This window comes from Oreochromis aureus, linkage group 13 (assembly GCF_013358895.1).
Source record: "Oreochromis aureus strain Israel breed Guangdong linkage group 13, ZZ_aureus, whole genome shotgun sequence".
NCBI lineage: Eukaryota > Metazoa > Chordata > Actinopteri > Cichliformes > Cichlidae > Oreochromis > Oreochromis aureus.
In genome coordinates, this window is record NC_052954.1 from 2,662,857 (window position 1) to 2,686,271 (window position 23,415).

Below are 23,415 nucleotides of genomic sequence, written 5' to 3' on the forward strand. Positions count from 1 at the left end.
ATATATTTGTTTTTGTTAAGTTGCCTAATAATTATGCACAGTAATAGTCACCTGCACACACAGATATCCCCTAAAATAGCTACAACTAAAAACAAACTAAAACTACTTCCAAAAACATTCAGCTTTGATATTAATGAGTTTTTTGGGTTCATTGAGAACATGGTTGTTGTTCAATAATAAAATTATTCCTCAAAAATACAACTTGCCTAATAATTCTGCACTCCCTGTATACATACACATATATATGTGTGTGTGTGTGTGTATGTATATATAATATAAGAGTGTGGAGCATTTCATTAAGGTTTAAGGCCTGAAAAAAGTACCACTTATACATATTAAACAGGCCAAAAATGAAAAGTACACATCTCATGTCGACATTTTTTCTGAACGAATGGAAGCAGTATATGGTATGAAAAAAGTATAGATAATAATATCAATCTTAATAATAGTAACACTGTACCAGTGTGTTTTTTCTTCTGCCGTACAGGTGAGCCCCAGCAGCGTTGGCTATATCCACAGCGTGCCCCCAGTGCCAACCGACTGGGCACTGTGGCCTCCTTAAATGAAGCAATGTCATTCTGCTGGTCACTTGAAGATGAAGGCCCATCTGAAAAAGCGCGGACAGATCATGAGATTTCTTTACACACACATACACACACACACACACTACTGTGGCTGGTGACAGGTGTAGTGAGGAACACATTACCTCTTCATCATGGGACCTGTTGGGTCGTATACATTAGGGAACAGATGAACATTTTGATGTGGTAGAAACAGAAAACACGAGTAAGCCTAAGGTTTTTAGCTAGTTTCGGACAGCAAACATCCACAGATCTCCATTCCCCACCCACCCTCACTCACTCTGACACATGGTCCTGAGTAACACTCATCCTTCAGGCCACTCACACCTTAACTGTGTACTAAGTCCAAATGCCACTACTGAACTCCACTGAAGTCTTTTCTACTACACTCAAGCCACCTTGTAACTACACAGCCTAATTTTTACCGTGTGCACTTTATTATACAGTGTGCTTTTTATTAATTTTGTTATTTAGATTTCAGTCTTTCTGTCCCGTTAGTATACTTAACAAAGTCTAAATATGATTATCATTTATGTTAGTTATATTACTGCTTTTTTAGCCATATTTCTTGGATAGTAGTCGGGTGGAGCACCCACAAATTTGTTGTATATGTACAACAACAAAGGGCTATTCTATTCCATTCTATTTTAAGTTTGCCAAGGACCAAATTATGATGCTAAGATGACTGAATTAGAACATCTCCAAAACTGCAGTTTTTGTGGGGTGTTCCTGGTCTGCAGTGGTCAGAACCTATCAGAAGTGGTCCAAGGGAGGAACAGTGGTGAACTAGCAACCAGCGACCTAACTGCTGAAAGAGTTTGCTGGTTCTGATTGACAGGTGTCAGAATACTCCGTATATCACAGTTTGTTGTGTATAAGGCTGCATAGCCACAGACAAGTAAGTATGTCCTGGTCTGTAGCCATGTATGTATGTGTGTGTGAAATGCACGCATGCACACACGCAATTGTTTACAGCTTTTATACTTACTTACTTATACTTTATTTTTAATATAGCTATACTGAACATATACAAAACTATACAATGACATTTATTAGAAATATATTTGAAATTCAGTAATAAAACGTCCAAGTGGATGTTTGTGCCTGGAGAATGACAAGAACAGACAGGTGGAAGCCAAGAGACGTGGTAATGGGGTTCTTACCATGCTCCCTGGTCTCAGCGGCACTCTCCCCTGCAGTGTTGTTGGGCACTGGGTTGAGATCAGCCTGAGGAGCCACCCCCTCTCCACAAATTGTCAGAGCAGAGGAAGAGCTTGAGGATGAAGCCACCAAAGTAGATGCTGAGGAAGATGACGTAGCATGTTTGGAGACAACTCCTGTGGCCCCACCCACCCCACTGTGGCTGGAGGCTGTATGTTTGGATGGACTACGCTGACTGCCAGCTGCTGGCTTGCTTGAGTAGAAGGAGCTTAGAGTTTGGGGCTTGTGGGTCTGACTCTCTCTGTCCAACAGCTTATCCAATATCTGAGCATGGGGGGTGGACAGGAAAAAGAGAACACAGTGACACAGTGAGTAAGAAAACACTTACACTTTGCATACACCCTACAACAGAGATCCACAGGAGCAACATGAAATGCCAAAGTTTGGAAATCACAAAAATCTTAGACAGGTGTGTTCAATCAATGTGCTTGGTTAAAGCCCATCTTTACATACTTATATCTGTGTGAACATATTAACTGGTGATAGTCACAATTTACTCCAAGGAAAAACCTAACCTACCTAATACAAGCAGAACCTTCTAATGGACTGGATTGATTCTTATTTAGCGCATTTCTACTCTTCCGGAGTTCTCAAAGTGCTCTATACAACATGCCACATTCACCCAATCACACCCAAGCACTGTGTGCTATGCTTTTAAGTGCTTACTAACTACCATTAGCAACTTGGGGTTGATATCTAGCCCACGATATTTGGCATGCAGACTAAGGGGAGCCAGGGATTGAACCACCAACCTTTAGATCAGTAGATGACCTGCTAGTAGATGACCGGCTCTACCTCCTGAGCCAATGTTATTGTACCAAAAAAGATGTGCATTTAACATTCTTTGTACTAATTAATTACCTAATATCATTATCAGAGAAAGAAAGAAGAGATGATAATTCTTTTGATGAATGTCAAGGGGTATCAGACACCTGAGAATGGAAATATCCTGTTAAACTTGTCTGTGAAGGTTCTCAGTCATCCAGGTCATTGTAGTCAAAGGAGTTTGCAAAGAAAAGCGTCTGGACTTCTTTAAGTTGCTTGAAGACGTTTCACCTCTCATCCGAGAAGCTTCTTCAGTTCTAAGGTCAAATGGCCGAGAGTCATTTGTGAAGTGGCTGTTTGGTCTCTACATTGGAGAGACCAAACAGCCACTTCACAAGCGCATGGCACAACATAGAAGAGCCACCTCCACAGGACAAGACTCAGCAGTCCATCTGCATCTTAAGGATAAAGGTCACTCTTTCGAGGATGCCAATGTTCACATTTTGGACAGAGAGGACAGATGGTTTGAAAGAGGAGTGAAAGAGGCCATCTATGTCCACTGTGAGCGACCATCTTTGAACAGAGGCGGTGGTTTACGACACCAACTGTCTGCCATCTATAATCCAGTTTTGAGTTCCCTCCCCAGACGCCTTAACGCCCACTCACATCCTGGGCCATCTGACCTCAGGAATTCACATGACAAGGTGGGGCCAGGTTTCACAATGAGCTCACCCGAAACCCTGGCTGATTAGGTCCCACACCCACTTTCACACCTTGGCTCATGTGATTAGAGGATCACCAGGGGGTCCTTTGTCCCTCTTGGGGGGGATACTCCCACTGGGTTTAAATCTGGGACTCTCAGCCATTTGACCTTAGAACTGAAGAAGCTTCTCGGATGAGAGGTGAAACGTCTTCAAGCAACTTAAAGAAGTCCAGACGCTTTTCTTTGCAAACTCCTTTGACTCCTGTTAAACTTGTTAGCAAAGTAATCAAATGTCAGACTCAATGTAAGAGTTGTCTGACTGACCATCTATAGCTCTCCTCCCTGGATGACTCTTCTTTTTCATGCTTTTTTTTTGGGATAGCTGCCATCTCTCTTCCTCAGGTATTCTCTGCTGAACTTTTAATTCTACCACTTTTCACAGAGTTAAAGTTATAGGTACACATATATCTAACAGTTCAGGTGGAGGCAGGATCCAACCAGAGGTGGGTGGGCCTGAAATCTGTGTGAAACAGCTGACCTGTACAGTGTCGTAACACAAAACATTTACTTTTACATTCTGGCCCGTCAGTGTATTTAAGTCAAACAATAAAGGCCCTTTCACATAGAATGCGGCTGACTGCCAACTAGAGTGAAGAACCCAAACTTTGCGTTGCACTGGCTGCTGCGCTCTGCTTGTATGACATTTTTTTTGTGGCCGCTCTACATGTACTAGATGCACCTGCTTCTTGTCATTTCCTGGTCATTTTAAAACCTGTATCTCTGACTCTGTATCCTCCACGAGAGTTTGTGTTGTATTATGATCAAATGTTTAATTTTTTTTTAAAATGTATCGCTCATTTATTGAAGAAGAAAGCTTTGTAACTATCTCAACTATGAAGATGGAGGTCACTGTATGCATGTAAACCTGTGTTAATGTTTACTGGACTCGGATACACAAAGAACACTTTCCTTCACTGTGCAAGCAATAGACATGAATGGGTTTCAGAGAGCAGCTCTGCGCATGCTGCGTCCTATGTGGAGGGTCCTTACCTGTATTAAAAGCACTCACTCCCTTTTTTTATTTAGAATAGAATAGAATAGAATAGCTTTTTATTGTCACTGTTACAAGAACAGTGAAAGGCAGTTTGGCATCTCTCCATGTGTGTGAAGTACACAATAGCGTAAGTATTTACACAATGACAAATTTACATTTACACAAGAAAGATATGTACAAGTTATACATACACCTGCAAACATACACGCACATACATACATATATGTATATATACATATTTGCATCCGTACATGCATACACACACATATTTCCACACACACGCTTACATCTATATACATACACATACATGCCATCTAACTAGCAGGTGCATTGAGAGGTGCAGTGTGATCAGTGATATTGCACATTGAGTGGGGGTGGGGGGTGGGGGGTGCTGTTGGAACTATACTAAATAATGTTATAATAAATACAGTTTAAAGAGGTAGGGGTGTTAAACTGTATGCCAGTAATTTTTCAAAAATGTAGAAAAAGATAATGTTGGAATTGAGGTACATCTATTGTCAGGTTGTGACAGTAAAGTGTGAACACACAGCAGGTATTTTGGTGGCTAGGCTTATCACGCATGTGTTTTTAGGAGTTTCTCTTTTACGGCACAGACATCTGTGATTTACTAAGGTTTGCTGCACACGGTTTAGCAACTATAGGAACTTTAGTAAATTTAATACTGAAAAAACACCCATGAGTTATTTTGGTTTTGGGATTTCTGATAGTTGGAATGTCGATGTATTTGGAATGAGAGGGGGAACAATAGTAATTGGACTGTTATGTAGTTCTTTTTTCTGCAATTTGAGGACTTAGTATCTTGCCCAACAAAACGTGGACGGAGCTGGGGATCGAACCACTCACCTTTTAATTAGTATAGTCTCTTCCAGTTACATCCAGTAACAGGCCAATTAATTACTTTGGACAATTTTCTTTCTTTCTTGTTTTTTTTAAATGTATAAAATGAATAAACTGGCCATGACTCTAAAATTCAGGGTCACAATAAATACTGAACCATGTGTGGTGCTGCACTCCTGCTGAGTTCCACTGTGACTCTAACAGGTGTAGAATTGATATGTGGTTGGACGGGACGTCTTCTGAACATGTTCTAAAATGCTATAATGTAGCTGTTACCTTCTTGAGCTTGCTCTGGTCGTCCTTATAGGTGATCATGAGAGCCAGAGCCAGGTCACCCTTCACTCGTCTAGTTCCTTCACATAGCAGAGGATGCTCTGCCTCGCTGACTGTGGTTTTCATACCTGCAGTCACAGAGGGTGGACACACAACAAGGGTTACAATTGAACATTTGTGGGAAACAGTGAGCAGGAAAAATAAGTAGTGAGGTTGGAGAAGAAGATGCTGATGAACACTGAGAGGAACAAAACCAATCAATTGGTGAATAAATGTACCAAGTGCAGCAACAGCAGCCTCAAAACCCAGCTCCTCATCTCCAGGCATCTCATTGTTGCGGTTGCGGCTTGGTGGACGGGAACCTGTTGGAGACACAACTGCACAAAACAGTATGGAGAAAAGTGAAAGGGACATGAATTCAGTCAATCTGCTTTAAAATTCCACAGACTGTTACTAAAAAAAAACGATATGAGCATCTTCGTTCATTCAACACAAAGCTTCATCGCTCAGTACACTACAAATAAAGCTGGTGGCCAAGAGATGTTCACTTTCACATTACATAGAAAAAGGGAATTTAACAGAATACTTAGAATTCTTTAGTCTTGTATTATTTATTTTTATTTTATTGTATTTGAATCAAGCTAAAAATCCTGCTTAAGTGATTAACAATTCCCCATCATTTCTGTCTCCATCGCAACTGTCAAATAAAGGCAAAAAAGCTGAATACATATAATAAAACTAAAACCTTAGTATAAGGATTTGATTTAGACTTTTAAGAAAATATTTGATCTTCTTTGGGTAAGCAGCCATGAGACAATGGCATGGTTATCTTTACATCCCAAACATATATGACAAGAAAACTAGAATTGCTTTGACCATTTCAAGTGAAACACATGAAAACTACCATTAAAGTTAAGATTACCGGTGCATACCTGGGGTACACAGTACATCGAAGATGAAGCTGGCCAACATGAGAGGTAGCACAGGTCTGTAATCACAAAAGTTTCCATCCCGGAGCTGCTCTGCTCGCTCTCTGATGGCAGACATCTCTACCAGACCCAGAGGGATCTTCTTCAACAGAGCAACCACCTCTGACTCCTGGTAGGCCAGCTTCACCTGATTAGTCCAGACACATGAAGTCAGTGCATATGATACATTTACTTTTGTTTTAAAAGCTAAACTTTTAATTTGGTCCCAATGTTGATGAGCATTTTACCCCCAAATATTTTTTTTACTGATGAATGGTCATGACAATTTGCATATTAATAAAGGAACTGACTTCACAGCCCATTGATCATTCAGTGGTGCTGGTTTCACTCGTTGTGCAGATGTACTGTTTATAAGTTTGGGGAAACCTGCAGTCAGCAGAGACTGAAGAAGTCACCTGGATGACTTACGAAACGTTTCTCCCACTGAAAACTCTACGTCCAGATGAACAGAATCAACTTTTGGGAACTTTGATACAGTACTTTACATAACCATGATTTCTCTCACTTTACCCACAATTAAGCATACTGTATATGACTAAAATCACATTAACAGTACAATGTCTGGTCTGCTGGAGGCGGGCCACTGGAGCTGGTGACACCAACTGACTGAATAATGTCAAGAAGGCTGGCAATGTCAACTAGCTGCAGACTGCACGTTTGAAGCTGTAGTAGAAAGGATGTCACTGAACACTGTTATTTACTGATAATCCTGACTACCCTCTGCTGCCAGAGGAGCACCCTCTCTAACAGACTGATTCAACTCCACGGCACAAAGTGGCCAGACACAGGAAGTCTGTCAGACCATATGATATCACCCTATATATTACAATACATCTCTCTGGCAGTTATCAACCAGATATCATTTTATTATGACAATGAATATTATATGAGTAGTAAAAAAAAACAAATTCCCAAATTTGGGAAAAATGCAGTATTTTGGATTGAACACTTGTAAACCAAATTCTACAACCTGCCAATTCAATCAACTTTTAAGATGTTTTGTAGGTTAAGTGAAGATAAATAAAAGAATAGGGTTAAGGTAAATGAACTGCTGTTTATACAGTACTTTTGTACTCTACTGGAGCACTTTCATTCAGAGAAAAACTTTTTGTTCGACGAAAAAGTGCTTTCCATCCAACACTGACACACATTCACACTTTGATCAACACACTGGGAGGAACTTTGTGTGTGTGTGTGTGTGTGTTATGAGTAAGTAAGAGTGAGTGAGAGAGAGAGAAGAGAGAGAGAGTAACACCTCTAGAGCTTTGGTAGATGCTGGTGGTCTCTGGAGTTCCAGTGAGAACATGCCAGTGTTGAAGGCCAGATTGTGGAGTTCCAGTCGCTCACTGAGAACTGTCAGGAGGAAGGCAGCTTTTGACAGTGTCTTAGTGGCTACCTGTGTCTGGCGGGTGGTTGACACCTTGCTCTTCTTCCCCTAACAAACAGGTAATGACAATGATTTTAGGAGATGAAATAATACAACTTTTAGCTAGTTAATTGCCAGTCATTTGGGCAACTGACACATTAACAGTTGTTATAAAGCAGACACGAGAAGAACCTGGTTGCTCTCATTCTTGAAGAATGCTTAATATTCAGGTGTACAGTTCAAGATGATGATTGATGAGATTGGAAGACAGACAATTTATCAGAGGTCAGATGAGCTATCTGACATAGGAGAATGTGTTTCAGGGTAATGGGCACTGGGACTGTGTCTACCTTAGTCTGTGGCTGCTCCACTTTCAAATCTGGAGGGTTGGCCAAGAGGTCTCGAGCCAGCTCCACAGCCAGCCTGCATGCCTCGTTACTGTACCCATGTGCATGGAGGGCTTCAGCACATGCAAACAGCACCTGTACACAATAGTAGATTGATGACCTTTAACTGAAATCCTGGAGATTATATTAACCGTAACCATAGCTACTACCAGCTGTTTTTAGTGTATGTTAAGGAAGCTCCCAGATGGAAGAAACACCCACATAATTTCACACTATGAAACATTTGTTAATTCCACAGTTATTTGGAAATTTCAAACATATTTGATTCACAAAAGATCATGTTTAACGTGAGACATTTTACCATTTAATGAAAAATAGTAGTTAATTTTTATGTATTTATGTTTTAAGTTTTTTGATGGCAGCAACACATCACGAAAAAGTTGGGGCAGCCAACAAGAGGCTAGAAGGCTAGAGGAACATTTTGCAACTAACTAGGTTAATTGACAACGGGAGAATAATGTGATCAGATATAAGAAAAAGCATCTTCGAGAACCAGAATGTCTCAGAAGTAAAGACAGGCAGAGGGTCACTAATCTGCAAAGCTACTAGTGCAGCCAGCGGTACCCTTCAGCCTCCTAGCAGACATACCTATGGTATCAATATCAAAATCCTAGATAACATCCTGTCTAACTTATTGCATTCACAAGATTTTCAGGAAACATGAGATTTTTAGTAGACACACCTATGATATCAACATAAAATTCTTACTTGATATTGATGTTGCGTAATGTACAATTATCTCAGTATCCACAATATATAGTATCATATTATATATAATATCATCAAAACACTTGATCAGTCTAGCAAAATCATAGTGTAAGGGACAAGGGTGATTTGAAAATCGTTTTAAATTCATTCTGGAATTTAGATTAAAATTCATTTCTGGCTCCAGGCTTAAAAGGAGGGTGAGCACCCATCTTGTTATTAGTGGTTGCTTCAGTTCAGCCAGAACTCTGATGGTATGGGGGTGTTAAACATTAGGCACTTTTGCAAAGGCATGAAAAGTGCAACTGTTTTTGTGTTAGTTAAGTGGTGTATGTTTATGTTGGTAACTTCAGGGGATACACAAACCTTTTTACAACTGCTTGCGTATGCCAATATATATATAATATCTTAGCAGACATTATCATTTTAAAAGTTCTTCCAAATGCCAACTTATCAATGAAGTCCCAGTGTTTAATCTTTAAATCTTTTGTGACTGAACGATGTAACCACAACACACTGGGCCTTATTTTTTAAAATGGCAAAGGATTATTATTAACCTCTGATGTTCAACAAATCTACATGAGTGCAGAAAAAAAAAAATCATAGATTTGCTGGCTCTAATTGTAAGATGCTTTCATTCAAAAAGAGAAACTGACATACTGTAAAAAGTTATCTTAAAAGCTAATCTTGAGTTTATTGGACAGGCTAGCTTACTTATAGTCATGAATTTCTAACCTCTCAAGTTTAGATATTTTGTTAATTTAAGAAAGTCTACAAAGTGTAATTTTACTGTACTGGTAGATAACTATGTATTTTTGCACATCCTTGTATCGAATGTTTATTTCATGCTCTTATTTTCGCAGTGAACTGCTTTCCTTTGTTGTTGAGTTTCCATGGTTAAAACTGTGTCTTTGGACTTACTTACCTCCATGCGTCCCTCCTGCTCCAGTGGTTTGATCCCTGCAAAGATGTCTGGCTCCTCCTCCTGATGGTTGTCAGCTAGCTGTCTGTCTACACCCTCTTCTGAGGCAGCACTCAGATAGTATGCCTGGTAGTCATCTTCACCCACAGCTTCTCCTTCAGCAGCTCCACGTACAGCTTCTGCTCCTTGAGGAGCTGCTCCACCTACCACTCCTGCTCCACTTCCTGCTACTGCTGCAGCAGACACCAACTCTTTGCAGCCCAGCACTGGCTTAGAAGATGTTTGAGGGGTGCCTGATCTCACTGCAACTGCTGAAATTAAAGGCTGGTTACTACCAGCTGAATCTACATCTTCATCTCTGTTTAGTGCAGGCTCCACCTCGGCTTCCTTTTCTGCTGTGCTGGGCATGCCCACAACTATCACTCCATTCTCTTTCAAAGGGAAACAAGGTGGAGCAGACTCTGCAGCAGCAATTGCTGCAGAGTCATGGCTGCTGTGCTTGGTTTCAAAAATCTTGCTCCCTCCACTGTTGCACTTCCGTGAATCTCGAAGCAGCGGACTTGGAGAGGGCAACATCTCTGGTGGTGGTGGGAGAAACTCAAAAGTGTTACTAGCCTCAGCCCCCAAAGCCAGATTGCAGCCGTCATCAAGACTGAGCTCTGCCAAGTCTGGCTCCAAGGAGCTATCTTCACTACTAGTTCTGCGTTTGGCACTTGTATGCTTACTACTTCCTAATCCTCCACCTCCACCACCACCACCAGGTCCTCCTCCAGTTGCCCCCTTCCCACCTCCCTGAGTCAGTTTCAACTTCCCTCCAGAGGAGGAACCCGGCCCTTTGTACATGCACTTTCCTCCTCCATCTTCTAGGGATAGTGAGACACCCCCTCCCAGTCGAACAAGCATCCCTCCACCTCCACTCACTGACAGACCCTTCCTCTTGGTCAGAATGGTCTCCTTTGGTCGCACTGCTACCTCCTGTTGTGTGGAGTTACTATTTGCCCTGCCTTTATACTCTCCTGCAGGTCCGCCTTCAGCTCTAGCCCCTGATTCAGAAGAGTCAACACCACCTCCTGCAGGCGACTTGATTCCTCTCTGGTGCAGCATTGCCCTGGACCAGCAGAACGTGGCACTCTTCTTATCTGCACTGCAGTAGGTAATGCCATCCAATGGGTAGGCCACCTCCCAGTTGAAATAGCAGGACTCCACAGCAGGTTTAAAGCCTTGAAACAGTTTATCCAGGGACTTGCGATGCTGTCCCCGCTTCACTATCTCTATAACTTTCAGGTGCCACTGCCTCAGCTGACCGGCCAGTTCCAAACGCCTAGAAGAGAATGTCCATAGTCTTTATATTTCACATGAATTGCTACTTCATATTCACTGCCACCCTGAATATGTAGTTTAACACAATTAGTGATAAATGTGCTAGCAGAGGCTATTTTTATAATGGAATTTATACTGCATGAGTAAATTCTGTGACAGTTGAACCAATCCATGACCAGTATGTAGCACGGTGTCTGTGGTCTGACCTGCAGGGGCTCATAGTGGGGTCGAGCACTGCCAGCCTCCAAAGAACCACCATCTCATCACACATGCTTGCACAGGCATGAGCGGCTACTTCCGACTGTCCGTTGCTCCGGCCAGTATGGCCACTAGCACTGCTGTGTGACGCTGATGTGCGAACGCTATACCACCAGCTGATGATCTGAATAGACACAGACAAGTGTGTGTGAGAATCAGTGTAATGTGTACATAATGATTTCATACCAAATATATGAAATGTACATCCCTGTTTCCAAAGAATGTTGGGTGCTGTGAAAATTCATATCCTATCCTTTATGCATAGGATATACAGTGGCTTGCAAAAGTATTCGGCCCCCTTGAACTTTTCCACATTTTGTCACATTACAGCCACAAACATGAATCAATTTTACTGGAATTCCAGGTGAAAGACCAATACAAAGTGGTGTACACGTGAGAAGTGGAACGAAAATCATACATGATTCCAAACATTTTTTACAAATAAATAACTGCAAAGTGGGGTGTGCGTAATTATTCAGCCCCCTGAGTCAATACTTTGTAGAACCACCTTTTGCTGCAATTACAGCTGCCAGTCTTTTAGGGTATGTCTCTACCAGCTTTGCACATCTAGAGACTGAAATCCTTGCCCATTCTTCTTTGCAAAACAGCTCCAGCTTAGTCAGATTAGATGGACAGCGTTTGTGAACAGCAGTTTTCAGATCTTGCCACAGATTCTTGATTGGATTTAGATCTGGACTTTGACTGGGCCATTCTAACACATGGATATGTTTTGTTTTAAACCATTCCATTGTTGCCCTGGCTTTATGTTTAGGGTCGTTGTCCTGCTGGAAGGTGAACCTCCGCCCCAGTCTCAAGTCTTTTGCAGACTCCAAGAGGTTTTCTTCCAAGATTGCCCTGTATTTGGCTCCATCCATCTTCCCATCAACTCTGACCAGCTTCCCTGTCCCTGCTGAAGAGAAGCACCCCCAGAGCATGATGCTGCCACCACCATATTTGACAGCGGGGATGGTGTGTTCAGAGTGATGTGCAGTGTTAGTTTTCCGCCACACATAGTATTTTGCATTTTGGTCAAAAAGTTCCATTTTGGTCTCATCTGACCAGAGCACCTTCTTCCACATGTTTGCTGTGTCCCCCACATGGCTTGTGGCAAACTGCAAATAGGACTTCTTATGGTTTTCTGTTAACAGTGGCTTTCTTCTTGCCACTCTTCCATAAAGGCCAACTTTGTGCAGTGCACGACTAATAGTTGTCCTATGGACAGATTCCCCCACCTGAGCTGTAGATCTCTGCAGAGTCACCATGGGCCTCTTGGCTGCATTTCTGATCAGCGCTCTCCTTGTTCGGCCTGTGAGTTTAGGTGGACGGCCTTGTCTTGGTAGGTTATACAGTTGTGCCATACTCCTTCCATTTCTGAATGATTGCTTGAACAGTGCTCCGTGGGATGTTCAAGGCTTGGGAAATCTTTTTGTAGCCTAAGCCTGCTTTAAATTTCTCAATAACTTTATCTCTGACCTGTCTGGTGTGTTCTTTGGACTTCATGGTGTTGTTGCTCCCAATATTCTCTGAGACAACCTCTGAGGCCGTCACAGGGCAGTTGTGGAGCTGTTTTGCAAAGAAGAATGGGCAAGAATTTCAGTCTCTAGATGTGCAAAGCTGGTAGAGACATACCCTAAAAGACTGGCAGCTGTAATTGCAGCAAAAGGTGGTTCTAGAAAGTATTGACTCAGGGGGCTGAATAATTACGCACACCCCACTTTTCAGTTATGTATTTGTAAAAAATGTTTGGAATCATGTATGATTTTCGTTCCACTTTTCACATGTACACCACTTTGTATTGGTCTTTCACCTGGAATTCCAATAACATTGATTCATTTTTGTGGCTGTAATGTGACAAAATGTGGAAAAGTTCAAGGGGGCCGAATACTTTTGCAAGCCACTGTATGCAGCATTTTAAATGATGCAACTCAGGAACGGTAAACTTAAAAAAAAAAGAAAAAAAGTGCCAATTATGAATTTAAGTCATTAAATTTTAGAAAAACCAGGATACAGGCTACCGTGTTGCATCAGCTCCTCCTGTGTACGCATTTAGGCACAGAGGAGACCAGCTGCTATGGTTTTGAGTGATTTTTTCCATCCTTTCCAAGTACAGATTTTAGAGGCATTGGGCGTCTTTTGTCTTATTTTTTGTTTTATAATGTGCCAAAAGTTTGGCTGGACACAGGACAGCCTAGTGCCCCAACTCTTACTACAGAGTCATACTGTTATACATGAAGAGAATGCGGTTTTTCCTAATTTCTAAAGCAAGAAAAGGCATCTTTGGACTGCCTTCTCTGGAGCAGTATGTTGCCATCAAGATATAGCCTGATGAAAATGTGATATTTACAATTCAGTTGAGTTTTTTGTAGTCTTGTTCTACTTTGAGGACTACTTTTTTAAAAAAAGGAAAATTGCAAAGGCTTCACAGACTTTTTTCCTTTAACAGTACATTAAAAGTAAGGGTCCCATGTCTCAATCTTCTATTCTTTGTACTGGGTTACTTTCATCTTTTGGAGGTCATCTCAGAGTAATGACCAATATACCTGTTCGTAGGTGAGGCACTGTTCAGTGAGAATCTCCAGCAGTGGGGCAGCATTGCTGTCTCGCCTCTTAAACATCTCCCTGACAATGGACAGAAGGTTCCAGATGCCTTCTGGCTCTCTACCCCTCAAAGGTCGCAACAGACATGCCCATTCAGCAGCTGCTGGTGGCTCAGTGGATGACAGGTACATGGAGTTTACGTCACTGAGGATAACACAAGTAGTGCTGGTTTAGGCAAAGTAACGCTGAGGTACATTTACTAAAAAACAAACTATATCCAGTAAAAGATTTACTGTAGCACTTTCTCGCCAACACTACGTCATATGCATATGAGTCATGAAGGGTAATCATGTGTGACGAGTCACGCCTACCTGAAAACAACAGGTGAAGGCCCACAGAACTTGTGTAGAGTCTTTTTGATGTTGTCACTGAGGGTCGACTCATCCAAATACCAGGTGCTCTGGTCCGATGCTGAAGGGCCTGCTGTTGGATCTACAAAAATAAATTGTGCAGAAATAATTTAACCTTAAGAAAAAACATCTACTCTACACAATAAACTACAGAAGTCTTTGCTTTTCCATTAACATTAAACGGCATCAGAGTTCCCCATGAAAAGAAAATGTGGCGCAGTCATGGTTTTAAAGAAATGCTTTCATTTCTCCAAGAATAGTCTAAAGAGCTTGGAAAGAAAAGCGTCTGGACTTCTTTAAGTTTCTTGAAAATGTTTCACCTCTCATCTGAGAAGCTGTTTTCACTTCTAAGACCAATTGGTGGAGAGTCACAGATTTTTAAGCCCTACTGGGAGTGTCCCTAAGAATGTCGTGGACCCCCTATTTTTCCTCTGCCTAATCACACGAGCCAAGGTGTGAAAACCGGTGTGGGTCACAATCAGCCAGGGTTTTGGGTGTGAGACCTTGTCCTAGGTGAAGGGAGCCACCAGGCTGAAGAAGGAGTCCTATCGGGCTTGGTTAGCCTGTGGGACTCCGGAGGCAGCCGACAGGTATCGACAGGCCAAGCGGAATGCGGCTCGGGCAGTGGCTGAAGCAAAAACTCGGGTGTGGGAGGAGTTCGGAGAGGCCATGGAAAAAGACTTTCGGACTGCCTCGAAGAGATTCTGGCAAACCGTTAGGCGTCTCAGGAGGGGAAAGCGGTGCTCTAACTGCACTGTGTATAGTGCTGGCGGAGCGCTGCTGACGTCGACTGGGAAAATTGTCAGGCGGTGGAAGGAATACTTCGAGGACCTCCTTAATCCCACTGACACGTCTTCTGAGGAGGAAGCAGAGTCTGGGGATGAGGGGAATGACCCGCCAATTTCCGGGGACGAGGTCACTGAGGCAGTTAAACAACTCCTTGGTGGGAGAACCCCCGGTGTTGATGAGGTCCGCCCCGAGTTCCTGAAGGCTCTGGACGTTGTAGGGCTGTCCTGGTTGACACGCCTCTACAATGTTGCGTGGAGATCAGGGGCAGTACCCCTGGACTGGCAGACCGGGGTGGTGGTCCCCATCTTTAAGAAGGGAGACCGGAGGGTGTGTTCCAACTACAGGGGGATCACACTCCTCAGCCTCCCTGGGAAAGTCTATGCCAGGGTGCTGGAAAGGAGAGTTCGTCCGCTAGTCGAACCTCGGATACAGGAGGAACAATGCGGTTTTCATCCTGGTCGCGGAACACTGGACCAGCTCTTTATCCTCTCAAGGATACTTGAGGGTGCATGGGAGTTTGCCCAACCAGTCTACATGTGTTTTGTGGACTTGGAGAAGGCATTCGACCGTGTCCCTCGGGTGTCCTGTGGGAGGTGTTGCGGGTATATGGGGTGTCTGGCCCATTGCTACGGGCCATTCGATCCCTATACAACCGTTGCAAGAGTTTGGTTTGCATTGCCAGCAATAAGTCGGACTCGTTCCCAGTGGGTGATGGGCTCCGCCAGGGCTGCCCTTTGTCACTGGTTCTGTTCATGATTTTTATGAACAGGATTTCTAGGCGCAGCCAAGTGGCGGAGGGCTTTCACTTCGGTGGCCTCAGAATCTCATCTCTGGTTTTTGCGGATGATGTGGTTCTGTTGGCTTCATCGGGTGAAGGCCTCCAGCTCGCACTGGAACGGTTCGCAGCCGAGTGTGAAGCAGCGGGAATGAGGATCAGCACCTCCAAATCTGAGGCCATGGTTCTCAGCCGGAAAAGGGTGGAGTGCCCACTCCGGGTCGGGGATGAGTTCCTGCCTCAAGTGGAGGAGTTCAAGTATCTCGGGGTCTTGTTCGCGAGTGATGGGAGAAGGGAGCCGGAGATCGACAGACGGATTGGTGCTGCGGCTGCAGCGATGCGGACGCTGCACCGGTCCGTCGTGGTGAAGAGGGAGCTGAGTGTAAAAGCGAAGCTCTCAATTTACCGATCGATCTACGTCCCTACCCTCACCTATGGCCATGAGCTGTGGGTAGTGACCGAAAGAACAAGATCACGGATACAAGCGGCAGAAATGAGCTTCCTCCGAAGGGTGGCTGGCCTCTCCCTTAGAGATAGGGTGAGAAGTTCGGCCATCCGGGAGGGGCTCAGAGTAGAGCCGCTGCTCCTCCACATCAAAAGGAGCCAGTTGAGGTGGTTCTGGCATCTGACAAGGATGCCTTCTGGGTGAGGTGTTCCGGGCATGTCCCACCGGGAGGAGGCCCCGGGGTAGACCCAGGACACGCTGGAGAGATTATATCTCTCGGCTGGCCTGGGAACGCATATGGTGTTCCCCGGATAAGCTGGAGGAGGTGGCTGGGGAGAGGGAGGTCTGGGCTTCTCTGCTTAGGCTGCTGCCCCCGCGACCCGGCCTCGGATAAAGCGGATGAAGATGGATGGATGGATGGACCTTGTCCTACCCGATCATGTGACTTACTGAGACCAAATGACCCAAGATGTGATGGCTACTCTTTCAAACTATCCGTCTTCCCTGTTCAAAAAGTGGACATTAGCATCTTCTAAAGAGCGATCTTTGTCCTTTAGATGCAGATGGACCGCCGACTCTTGTCCTGTCGAGGTGGCTCTTGTGTGGCTGGGTCTGAAGTACACTGGGATGTCGTGTTTGGAGAAGTCTCTCCTGAGATTCTCTGATAAACCTCCTCCATAAGGGATGACAATGTTGTTCCGTTTGTGCTTCTGATCCTCCCTAGTTGGTGTCTGATCTTCTTTTCTGTGCATCTTTACTGACTTGATGAAAGCTCAGTTAGGATAACCACAGAGCTTTCTGAGACAGCTTTTTAAGAGCTTTCTTTACACGTTTACGTTCCTTCTTTTTCCCTTCTGGCTTCTCCCAACCAATTGCTCTTAGAACTGAAAAAGCTTCTCGGATGAGAGGCGAAATGTCTTCAAGAAACTTAAAGACATCACAAAGTTTACGTGAGTGCAGCCTCAGATTTTTCAAATGCTGTTTGTTTAGCAATCTGATACTGAACCTGGAGCTCCACACACAGTGTTGATGGCAGTGGACTGTGAGGATAGCAACTCATCCAGGAGTCGCTGGGCTGTGGGCAGGATCTGAAGAGAAATAATTGAATGCATTTTCTTTAATCATTTGGTTTATAGAGGTCATAAATAGCTTAAGATATGAATGATACCTGCTGAGGCAGCTCACTGATGAGGTACTGGGCAAACTTTTGAAGCTGGTCTCTCTGCAGCCTGGACAAAGACTCAGAAACTGGAGCCCTAAGACACACTGCTGATGCCTACACACACACAGACACACACACCATTTTTATTCAGGTATTTTTAATGGGGATTGTAAACAGAAAGAAGTAAACAGATCAAATGTAGGAAAAGCATTGCATTAATAGGTCCTTTAGTCAGTAGCTGTCCCAAGAAGCTACATGCTGGTGTATTTGCATCCTTCCTGAAGGAGAATATTCAGCCATCAGTTCACGCCCTGAAACTCAAGCTCATTTGGTTTATACAGTAAGACGAAAATCTTCTATTCCGGCTGAATTAAAACACTTCTGCAAAGAAAAGTGGGCAAATTTTTTAAATCAGTAATGTGAAAGACTGATGGTCCGTTCTCACAAACACATATTTCCATCAGGAGTTCCTGGGCAGGTAAAATGACAATTACAAACACAAACCCACAAAAAATGATCATAATCAAAAAAACAACTTATACTAATACAAATGTAGTTGACTATTCAATGTAATAACAACAATACTAAATTAGCTAAAATAGTCTAATATTAAAGTTAGTTTGATGATCTGAGAATGCAAGGGTTACAAATAAGATTTAAAGAAAATAAATCAAGACAGATGAAAAACACTTTTTCGTAGCACTACATGACTATATTTTTATCATCCATTCACCATTTTTCAAAATGACTGAATGCAATGACAGGCACCACATCCTTTGCTCAAGCTAGATCTTGATCTTAGTAGGTGATGCATGCTTGTGAAATATCCATAAGCTGTTCACAGCCAAGACAAGTATCCTCTGAAATGGAAAACTGTCACTGATCAGTCATGTGGGCAGTCAGAAAAAAAGTCTGATCTTTAAGAAAAGGTCAATTCCAGCTCCCTCCTTCATCTCTTTTAAATTTCCTGGAACGGCAGAATGGATCACTGTTTAAGTAAACAGATGACATGCGGAGGAATATTTTTTAAGACAACTGATGAAGAGGTTTTCCAGGATATCTCCATCAGCTGGGTACTACAATACCAATTACCTTTTAAAAAGGTAAGTGTATTCATCTTGTTTGATTTTTTTCCTACCATCATTTCACAAGAATTCCTTTATATTTTCTCCTTTTTTAAGGAAAAACAAAGAGAAAGACAGGAAATATGGAGAGACAGAGACAGTGTAGTGCCAGGGTTCAAACTAGAGATCTGCTGCTTTACGCATGCACATGAATTCGGTATGTGTTCCAACCACAAAGTTATTGGTTTACCCCTCAAATACCTGAATATTAACAAAAACTTACATTGTGGATCCTGAAGAGACAGAGTGCCACCACATGGGCACACCACTTGGCTCCTGCACCACAGGTACAGCTGCAGGAGGTGATGCGACAGCGATCAAACATGACCGCCACGTTGTAGGCTCCTTTAGACTGACTGGACTGAGTGGAGACTACTGTAGCACTGAGATGAAAGCCTTGTAAACAAAAACAGAAAAAACTAAATCAGCAAAGACAACAATGAGTTGGAAATAGAAACAAGTGCATTTCTTTAATTGGAAATTATATTTTATTTAAAAGTGTCTGACAAAATGTTTTTTTTTTTAATATTTAGTAGTCTTTTATTTAATATAGCTCTTTTGTGCAAAAGGTTTGTAATCTTACAACGATTAACTTCCAGACCAAAATATTCTCTCCCACAAAAAAACAAAAGGCATTGTTTGAAGTTTTTCCGATAATTTCTAATCCATGTCATCACACAACACATTTGTACAAAGTCCTAATAGTAATAAATAAGAAGATGCCTCAAACAAATTCAGACCAAGCCACAGTTGCCACATTTATTTCCTCATTATTTTGAAAAAACAAATCTTGTGGGTGTATGGTCCATGTAACTTTTTGACTCCCGCAACAAAAGAAAAGTCCCTATAGGTGGGTTTAGGGTTAGCCTAGCCTAGCTAACTAGCGAATTATATATTTTGTGGCTTCCACCAAGAGTCAGTAAAACGATCATGATATAGGGGCACAAATTTAGGATTAAAGTATGTAAACTTTTAATCATGAGCAGAATATGACCATTTTAACTTTCCATCCATCCATTCGCTTCTGCTCATCCTTTTCAGGGTCGCGGGGGGGGCTAGAGTGTATCCCAGCTGTCTTAGAGTGAGAGGCGGGGTACACCCTGGACAGGTCGCCAGTCTGTCACAGGGCTAAAACACAGAGACAGACAACCATTCACACTCGCATTCACACCTATGGGCAATTGAGTGTTTCCAATTAACCTATCCCCACTAACTGCATGTCTTTGGACTGTGGGAGGAAGCCGAAGTACCCGGAGAGAACCCACGCAAACACGGGGAGAACATGCAAACTCCACACAGAAAGACCCCAGCTTGATGGTGGAACTGGACTCAGGACCTTCTTGTTGTGAGGCAACAGTGCTAACCACCGTGCTGCCAACCAGCACCTTAACCTACTCTGCATGGTACATATCAAAAGTATTTGTCATTAAAAGGTGGATGCGTGTGCACAGCAAACTGCTTTGTAGAGAAACAACTTAACAGGCCCTATATAGGTGAAAAACAACAAAACAAACAAAACAAAATTTCAACATTTAATGTGGTATTTGGAAGATTTGCAGTTAAACACAGTATAAATAATTTGGGAATTGTTTTTAGATATTACACATTCCCAGCCTTCTGAAAACAGGATTATGCTAATAGCAGACTTGTAGAAATAATGGAGGTAAATGGAGTACCTTTGAATCACATGATTTACTGTAACCTGCACATGGTATTATTCTAAGCTTAGTGATTGTAGAATATAGTGTGATATACCAAAGTTAGAACACCAGAGAAATGTTTTCCATGAGAGTACTCATTCTTATGTTAAGGTAGAGCTGGGCGATATAAGATTTTTTCATATCACGATATGTGTTTTTCATTTCAGGCGATAACGATATATATCACGATATAAGCCAAATAACTATATTTGTAAGATTTAAATGTGCCGTTGCTCACAAGTAAAATGTGAAATAATTAGCAGCTTCTTTTAATTAAAATATTTATTTCCCATAATAAGTTCAACAGGGTAGATGTACTTAAGGAACATGAGACTTCAGTTTCAGATAAATAAAGGCAAATATTGCAAACTACACAAAAGGCAGCCGCTAAAGCGTTTAAGTTTCAAAATAGAACAAACAAAACAGACTACTAAATTGTCAATTCCACTTAGAAACAAAATATTAATTCTAAAAATAAATCTTAGGTCGTTTTACAGAAGAACAGACAAAATTGACTAACTTTTGTCAATATCAAATACACTGAGAACTAAAAGGAAATTCTCAATCTCTCCTTGTTGTATAGCTTAGCTTTTCAAACAGTTTTAACAGTTACTTTAGTCTGACAAAAGCCGAATGACGAATTAGCGCTTTCAGTCAGAGATTGAGCATGCACCGCTTTATTCTATTTCCAGACTTGCTTTCGGCACAATTTACAGTGCGCGCTACTCTGTTTTTTGTCAGACTTGAAATAGCCGAAATACCTTCACACTACGGAACTTCTGTGGCCCTTCCGTTCAACAAGCTCTCCGGCATTGGAACCATCATCTGTTTTTTTCTTCGGTAACCTTCGCTCACGCTCTCGGTTGATTTTTCTCTAGTCGGCAAACTCATTTCCTTCATTGCCCGGGCTGCACGGGTGCAAAAACAAATACACATGTGTGCCGTGGCGCTTGTGCTGTACGTAACAAGTCACGTGACATGACGCTGCGGCTGTGATTGGTTCGGCTCTGCGCTACTTAATTAGTGTGAATGCTTGTAAAAGCATTCACAGTATTGTTCTTCTAATCTTTATTCTTCTATTTTATTATCTATTCCGTACGTTTTTTGTAGTCTATCTCCTTCAAAACCGTTCAACTTAGAAAAACCATTCAAACACCATTAGATTCCTCTTCTTTTGGACATGACTGCTTCTATTTTTCTCATTTATAACATTTATATTTTTAATTTTATTCAACTTTTTTCAACAAAAATTTCCCATGTATTTCAATGGGAAGACCCTTCAAATTCTCCTTCAACTTACTCCTCTTTAAACTGTATCTACTTCCACATACGTTGACGTAGAGCCACCATTCAAACTTTAAAACGAAGACAAGACATTCAACTATTCAACTTGTATTTATCTTTTCAATATCTATTATACTTTTTCTTCAGTTCCAGTTTAAGTTTCATGATGATTTTTCAGCCGTTTCAGAGTTTATAATGGGTGTGTATGGGACGGAATGTTAGGGCTAGAGTGAGACAGCTCAACTGCCAGAGAGGAGCGAAAAAATTAATCTTAAAATATTTTTTAAAACTGCTGCTGTGTCCGCAGCGTTTGCTCTACAGGTCTGATTTTACCCTCAAAACATAGCCATCGCTGTCCTCTTTCATCCAATGTGTTTACTATTGTACTAGGTGTTATGGTTCTGTCATAAATGTCACCAAAGCACAGCCTCCTCACTCCAACTCCTCCATAGACTCTAATGTTAAAATGGCTCAGAAGGTTCGTTTGAAAATCAGAAGAGCATGGTGTTTTTACACTGTCACCACGTCCATATAATAAACTCCACAGGCATGAAAACTGAGAATTAGGTAGACTGGACATTGCTGCCACTCACGGTGAAAGAATTTCGTCAATAGGACCTGTACTTTTCATTTGGGAGCGATTTGTTTCGACCTGACTTTTCTGTTCATTTTAAGCAGCAAAAGTGAGGTGCATGTCTGTGTGCGTGTGTATGGAGCCATTGGGTGCAGTCACTATAGCAACCAGGCTCACACCTGCCTGCCTAACGAGCTCTGTCTCTCACTGTGCCAAGATTAATCTTAAACACTTCTCTTTCAACTGCTGCTGTGTCCACAGTGTTTGCTCTACAGCCATCATTTTACCCTCAAAATGTTGCCATCGTTGTTCTCTTTCCAGCACCGTGTCTTTCAAAGCTCATAGATACAAACGTTTTAAACTGTGTGCATCCAAGTGGAGGGATCACATTTTAGTCATTGAGTGATTCAAAGAATATGAACTTTTAATATTCATTCAGATGTTTTTTTGCTCTAAATTTTCTTTTCTCATTTCTTAGGTTGTTCTGATTTATATTTAAAACATTCAGCTCTTTTCCAACTTCTTCTGTGTGGTTGTCAGCTTTTAGCAGTTCAGCACTTTTGTTTTCAGGTTAAAAACTCTGTATTTTTCATCTCATTCAACATTTTTAACTTAAAAGTCAGCAATTAAGCCATTTCAGTGCATACATTCAGATTCAAGCATTCACACTGCAGTTTCTTCAGAAAATGCACTTTCTAGTTATCTATTATTCCATATTCCGTACGTTTTTTGGCATCTAACTCCTTCAAAACCGTTCAACTTAGAAAAACCATTCAAACACCATTAGATTCCTCTTCTTTTGGACATGACTGCTTCTACTTTTCTCATTTATAACATTTATATTTTTAAAATTATTCAACTTTTTTCAACAAAAATTTCCCATGTATTTCAATGGAGAGACCCTTCAAATTCTAATTCAACTCACTCCTCTTTAAACTGTATCTACTTCCACATACATTGACGTAGAGCCATCATTCAAACTTTAAAACGAAGACAAGACATTCAACTATTCAACTTGTATTTATCTTTTCAATATCTATTATACTTTTTCTTCAGTTCCAGTTTAAGTTTCATGATGTTTTTTCAGCCGTTTCAGAGTTTATAATGGGTGTGTATGGGACGGAATGTTGGGGCTAGAGTGAGACAGCTCAACTGCTAGAGTGAGAGGAGCGAAAAAATTTATCTTAAAATC

General features: G+C 41.9%; 1 protein-coding gene across 1 annotated transcript in view; it reads right to left on the reverse strand.

Annotated features, from left to right (window-relative positions):
• zswim8 (zinc finger, SWIM-type containing 8) overlaps positions 1 to 23,415 on the reverse strand; it is a 79,641-nt gene that overhangs the window by 16,776 nt on the left and 39,450 nt on the right. The window contains exons 4-17 of the mRNA XM_039621473.1: positions 18,889 to 19,061; positions 17,548 to 17,655; positions 17,386 to 17,467; positions 14,332 to 14,452; positions 13,963 to 14,164; positions 11,371 to 11,546; positions 9,848 to 11,165; positions 8,161 to 8,292; positions 7,700 to 7,879; positions 6,388 to 6,571; positions 5,734 to 5,832; positions 5,459 to 5,583; positions 1,745 to 2,066; positions 461 to 607 (exon numbers count right to left, since the gene is read on the reverse strand). Coding sequence (XP_039477407.1) covers positions 461 to 607; positions 1,745 to 2,066; positions 5,459 to 5,583; positions 5,734 to 5,832; positions 6,388 to 6,571; positions 7,700 to 7,879; positions 8,161 to 8,292; positions 9,848 to 11,165; positions 11,371 to 11,546; positions 13,963 to 14,164; positions 14,332 to 14,452; positions 17,386 to 17,467; positions 17,548 to 17,655; positions 18,889 to 19,061 — 3,369 coding nt within the window. The remainder of the gene's footprint in view (positions 1 to 460; positions 608 to 1,744; positions 2,067 to 5,458; positions 5,584 to 5,733; positions 5,833 to 6,387; positions 6,572 to 7,699; positions 7,880 to 8,160; positions 8,293 to 9,847; positions 11,166 to 11,370; positions 11,547 to 13,962; positions 14,165 to 14,331; positions 14,453 to 17,385; positions 17,468 to 17,547; positions 17,656 to 18,888; positions 19,062 to 23,415) is intronic.